The sequence below is a fragment of the Echinops telfairi genome, unplaced genomic scaffold (genome assembly GCF_000313985.2).
Source record: "Echinops telfairi isolate 266 unplaced genomic scaffold, ASM31398v2 ScPeMD7_19;HRSCAF=73, whole genome shotgun sequence".
In the NCBI taxonomy this organism is placed as follows: Eukaryota; Metazoa; Chordata; class Mammalia; order Afrosoricida; family Tenrecidae; genus Echinops; species Echinops telfairi.
In genome coordinates, this window is record NW_022103916.1 from 9,328,185 (window position 1) to 9,334,747 (window position 6,563).

Sequence of the window (6,563 nt, forward strand, 5' to 3'; positions counted from 1 at the left end):
TATGATTTCTTGTTCTCTGATGCCTGATACCTGATTCCATCGACACCTCGTGATCACACAGGCTGGTGAGTTTATTCCATGTGGACTTTGTTGCTTCTCAGCTAGATGGCCACTTGTTTATCTTCAAGCCTTTAAGACCTCAGATGCTATATCTTTTGATAGTCGGGCACCATCAGCTTGCTTCACATTTGCTTATGCACCCATTTTGTCTTCAGCATCTTGTCTGGAAGGTGAGCCAGGTTAAAAGAACAAAGTGTTCTTGCATTGAGGGAGTACTTGAGTGGAGGCCCAATGTCCATCTGCTACTTTAATACTAAACCTTTAAATATATGCACATAGATCTATTTTCCCATCATCATAATAAATATATTTACATATGTACATGCCTGTATTTAGACCTCTGTAAATGCCCTTTGCCTCTTAGCTATTTCCTCTATTTCCTTTTACTTTCCTCTTGTCCCACTATCATGCTCAGCCTTCATTTGGATTTCAGTAATTCCTCTCGGTTACATTGTCTTTGATCAATCCCTACCAGGCCTCCTATACCCTTCTCACCATCGATTTTTGATCACTTGTTCTTCCCTTGTCCCTGAGTTTGTTAACACCACTTCCTTTCCCCCACCTCTCCCTCTCCGATGTCCCCCCAGAACTTTCAGACCCATTGTTTTCTCCTCCAGATTATTTAGCCCACCTGTCTTATCCAGATAGACCTGCAGACGTAATAATATGCACAAAAACAAGACAGAGCAAAACAAAGCAACAAAACAACAACAAACCAATGCCCCCCAAAAGAAAAGCCTATAAATAGTTCAAGGTCTGTTTGTTGACCTTTAGGAGTGTTTTCTGGTTGAGTCTGAATCTAAGATTGCCTTAATGATTTGAGGTTATTTAAGAAGTATACAGTAAATTTATTTATTTATTCATTTATTTTTAGAAAAAAACATTTTTTTAATTTATTTTATTGAGGGCTCGTACAATTCTTTTTAAAAAATTATTTTATTGAGGGCTTGTACAATTCTTATCACAGGCCATACATATATCCATTGAGTCAAGCACATATGTACAAGGAACAAGAAATCATGTCATTGTAAAGGTGAGTGAGTGCAGAGTGGAGACTCAGAGTCCATCAGTTGGCAACTAAACACCCCCCTGCTGAGGAGTTTTGGGGAGGAGACGAGCTGATCAGGGTGCAGGATAGCAACGATGAAACATATAACTTTCCTCTAGTTCTTAAATGCACCCCCCCCCCAATATCATGATCCCAATTCTGCCTTGCAAATCTGGCTAGACCAGAGGATGTACATTGGTACAGATAGCAACTGGAAACACAGGGAATCCAGGACAGATGACTCCTTCAGGACCAGTGGTGAGAGGGGTGAGGCCTGGAGGGTGAAGGGAATGTGGGGTAGAAGGGGGGAACTAATTACAAGAATCTAAGTATAGCCTCCTCCCTGGGGGATGGACAGCAGAGAAGAGGGCAGAGGGAGACGTCTGAGAGTGAAACTTATGACAGTAAATTTATTTTACAGATAAAACATCCATCAACTATCTTAAACTAAAACAAAGCAAAGCAATAATTAGTCCACGGCCATCAAGTTCATTCCGAGTCATAGCAACCCTGTAGGACAAAGTAGAACTGTCTCCCCCACCCCACCCCCCGCCGGCACCTGCGGATTTCCAAGGTTGCAGTCTTTAAGAAAGAAGACTGCCTCATTTTTTTCCCCCTGGGAGCTCTGGTGGGTTCAAATTGTCCACCTTTCCATTAGCAGCCAAACACTGTAACCATTGTGTCACCAGGACCCTGTATATGAAACAAAATTGATAGAGGAAGCCTCAAATATTTTAAATAAAATATAGGGATGATCTTAGTTGCTTAATAAGTACCCATTTTGTACAACTATAACCAATATTTATTGAAAATATCTACTGAATGCCAAAATTTATCTAGGTGCTTGGGATTCTTTGGTGAATATAGGTGGGTGAATTCTCTTGCATTCCAGAAGTTAACAAAACAGATTAGAAATAATAAATGAGAAATGTATCAGATAGTGAGGTAGTACTAGGCACTGTTTTATGATAACATTTAAGCTGATATTTTGGTTCTGCAGGTTGAGTCCAATCATATACTATAACTATATTTTCAGGTTTGAAGATAGTGAAAAACAAATAGATTATGAATCATTTTTCTCTGCTCTGAACTGGAGAGAAAATCCAATGGTTGGATGGAACACAGTGTTGTGCAACATAGAGGTAAAATTAATACTTATTTTACAAACCAGTTGTGACTGCCTCCTTTGCATTTTTAATGTCCTTTATTTTCAAATTGTTCTTCAACGTAAAACATTAACGTCAGTGCTCTGGGAAAGAATATGTATGTGGTTCTGGATATTTGTGCTGAAGGCTAATTCACTTTCCACGCTGAGCAAACATCTGCTCTGCAAGAGCAGGACTTTTCCAGTGCAGCTGCATTTTTTTCAACCTTAGTCACATCCAATTATATGGAAAATAGGTTTCAGTTATAAATAGATATAAACACTGTTTTCAAAGGGTTCTGGTAACATCATCATAAGCCACAGGAACAAATCTTAAATGGTACATATGTTACGAATTTTCATTGTATCCTTGGCTATGTACACAGGTTTGCAGTGGGTGATGCAGTATAGAATGGGGAAGCACATTTCACAGTGGAGCCAAATGTAAAATAAAACAGTAAAAAATGCTTGGTTCGGGGAAACAAAGTTCACAAAAATCAGATGGTGCTCTCAACATTATGGAATTGTCTAAATTCTCTAAGATTTCTTTGGGCCAATTGTCTTTAAGGAGTGGGTGGGTGGGTGGTGGTTTGTTTGTATTTTAACATGCTCCAGAAATTGATTTTCTTGGGAAAGTCCCTTGATAAAGCAAATGTCATGTGGTTGATACTCCCAAAAAGGAGGCTTTTATTCCTCTGAGTCTCTGCTGACCAGCTCATTCTGGCTTGAACTAGTCTAGTGCCCCTTGGGAATACCCTAAGGCATGCAGCTACTCTGGAGTGTCGGGGGTGGCCTTCGAACTGCCACATGTTTGGGAAACCAGTGGCCTTTGGAGTCAAACAGAGTTGGGGGTGAATTCTGGCTCTGCCACTTTCTAAACTGAGTGATTTGGGGTCAGTTACTGAATTTGTTAATTTACAGATCCAATACTCAGTCAAAGCATGATCTGGTATTTACTCTTAGTAACTTCTCGGCTCTTTGTTAAAGTTCAGACACAAAAGTCATCCTCACTGCCTTCGAGGGGCCCACTCTGATCTGGAGTATCAGTGCCACTGCCTTTATCGGATCCTGTGGGATAAGGAACAAGGAAGCTGCTTCTAAGGCAGACTGGGGATCAGAACACAGTCCCAGGGGAGGTGACTCTTGAAATTTCATTAATGAATAGTAAAACTTAGTAAAATAAGGAAGTGATACTGTATGGTAAAGGCATTCCCCACAGGGACCCAGAAACATGGGACTGCATGGCATATGTACAGAATAAGAATGAATTGGCATAGTTGGAGTGGGATTGTGACTGGAAATTTCATGCAAGGGTGAGGCACACTGCTTGAGTATTGCCCTGAACTGCCTGGAGAACACTGACAACGTTTAAGGTAGAGGGACATGTTGAACTGTCCCTTTTAGGTAGATTTCTTTGGCAGGATGATAGGTGGATTGGACAAAAGGGATGGAGGAGGCAGGTCTATCCATGAAGAGACTCTTGAAGTCACGTCATCACGATCATAATAGCAAACACTAAAAGATTTTATATGTGGGTGATGCGAATAGTTAATGTTCTATCAAAGAGTTGGACATTCAAGGTCACCCAGACGCATCTTGAAAGGACAGTTGAATGATGTCCATCTGAAAAATCAGTCCTTGATATTCGGATGCATGTGGAGGTCACTATGAGTTGACATCAACTCAATGGTAACTGGTGGTAGTGGTGGCAATGTGCCAAATACTCTTCTACGTCCACAGATCTAGTTGTTCATTTAATTCTCACAGTTGACCTGTGAGGTAAATGCGTTTATCATGTCCAATTTATAGATGAGGATGCTAGAGAAAAAGCAAATTCATGGGAGAATCAGAATTTTACCACAGTTCCACTTTATGTCAAAGAATCTATCTATCTATCTATCTATCTATCTATCTATCTATCTATCTATCTATCTATCTATCTACCTACCTATCTATCTATCTATCATCTATCTATCTATGATTTAATTAACCAAAATATTTTTACCTGTACAAAGTAATATGATAGGTGGCGTTTTATATTCCATCTTTTCATTTATGGTAGTCTTTTGAGTTGGGTGTTTTTCATTGATCCCATTACGGCGGGTGGGGAATGTGTGGTTCTTGATCCTCAGTACCAACTAAGATCACACGCCTCACCAAAGTGAAGCCGTGCAAGTCAACACATTCTCATTCTCTGCCATCAAGTCAATCTGACTCAGAGCGCCATCCTATAGGACAGGGTAGAGCCGGCCCTGTGGGTTTCCAAGACAGTAGAAAGACTCATCTTTCTCCCAATATCACATTAGAGGTGACTTGATTAAATGTTTGACCAGTTTGGTCCATAGGTGATGATTAAATATCTAAATAGCTGTTTTCAGCAAAAAGATTCCCCACCCCTACATTAGGACTAATCTAGGCCCCTTTCTACCCTGTTCTGAGGCCTGAGCAACTGACCTTTGTACACTGCATCAATGGCTTCTCTTACCCCAGTAGCTTCTAGTTAGGTTGAATAATGAGGTGCACCAGCAGCAGAGCAAAAGGAGAAATAAATCATTTCCTTCTCTGCCAGGCAGTAAATTGACTCCCTCTTCCTGCCAGTGCCCATAACTCCTGTCTGTAGGTTCTCTGCTTACAGCTGTCCTTTCTAGGTCCGGGTTTGCCTCGGTCTTAAGTGGTAGTAAGGATTTTCTGCTCTTAAAACCCTTGGAGAACTGCAGGAGTCCATGTTTGTTTTCCTGAACATGACTGAATTTTGTCAAAAGATATTTTATTAAGCTTTTCTCAAATTATAATTTGCATATATCCTCTACTTCCCATGAGATCCTGGCATGCTTATTTTTGGCAATTAGCAACAGCTTTTGTTGTTTTTTTATTTCCTTGCAGTTTACTTCTTCTCTTCCTCCATTGCACCCAATCCACTACCCAAAGGTATTAACTGCATATGGGTATTAATCAGCTCCAGCAAAGTATAACAGAGTAAAGCACTGTTCTGTCTTGTCCCATCCTCACAATTGTTGTTAAGTTTGAACTTGTTATGTTTGAGCAGCTACTGTGTCGATCCATCTTCTTGAGAATCTTCTTTTTTGCTGACCCTCTACCAAACATGATGTCCTTCTCCCAGGGCTGTTCTCTCCAAATAACCTGTCCGAAGTACATAAGACAGGAAACTACCCCATCCTCACGTCTAAGGAACATCCTGGCTATCCTTGTTCCAAGACAGATATTTTGTTGTTGTTCTGAAAATCCACAGTACTTTGAGTATTTTTCATCAACACCTTGTTTCAAATGCATTAATTCTTTTGTAGTCTTCATTATTCATTGTCCAACTTTCACATGCATATGAGACAACTGGAAATGCCATGGCTTGTGTTAGGTGCACCATGGTCTTCAAAATGACATTTGTGTTCTTCAACACTTTAAAGAAATCTTGTGCAATTTCCCCAGTGCATTGTTATTTGATTTCTTGACTATTGCTTCGATGAATATTGATTGTGGATCCAAACAAAATGAAATCCTTTAAGACTTCAATCTTTTCTCCATTTATCATTATTTCGCCTATTGGTCAGTTGTGAGAATTCTGATATTCTTTACATTGATTTGCAATTCGTACTGAAGGATGCAGTCCTTGAGCTTCATCAGCAAGTGCTTCAAGTTCTTCTACATTACAGTAAGCAAGGTTATGTTATCTGCATATTGCAGGTTAACGAGCCTTCCTCTAATCCCGATGCCTCATTCTTTCTCACATAGTCCATCTTCTCAGATTAATTTCTCAGCATATCTGTTGAATAAGAATGGATAGAGGATACAGCCCTGATGGACACATTTCCTGATTTTTAAAAACTCATTTTATTGGGAGTTCGTACAACTCTTATCACATTTCCTGATTTTGGTCCATGCAATGTTTCATTTTTCTCTTCTAATTTCTGGCTCTTGGTCCATGCACAGATTCTGTGTGACTATAATGAAGCGTTCTGGAATTCCATTTTTCACAGTGTTATCTATAGTTTATTATGATCCACACAGTTGAATATCTCTACCTAGTCAATAAAACACAAATAGACATCTTCCTGATATGCTTCAGCAAAATTTTATGTGTATGTGATATTAATGATATGTGTTAATTTACGCATTCTGTTGGATCCTCTCTATGCTGATGTGTAGTTTATGTTTTTAACAGTTATTTTTTATTAAATGCTTTTATTGGGGGCTCTTACATCTCTTATCACAATCCATACAATCAGCTATTGTGTCAAGCACATTTGTACAGACATGCCATCATCATTTTCAAAGCATTTTCTTTCTATTTGAGCC

At 39.5% G+C, this 6,563-nt stretch overlaps 1 protein-coding gene across 1 annotated transcript in view; it reads left to right on the forward strand.

The window, feature by feature from the left end:
• EFHC2 (EF-hand domain containing 2) overlaps window positions 1-6,563 on the forward strand; it is a 213,339-nt gene that overhangs the window by 188,186 nt on the left and 18,590 nt on the right. The window contains exon 14 of the mRNA XM_045288314.1: window positions 2,145-2,250. Coding sequence (XP_045144249.1) covers window positions 2,145-2,250 — 106 coding nt within the window. The remainder of the gene's footprint in view (window positions 1-2,144; window positions 2,251-6,563) is intronic.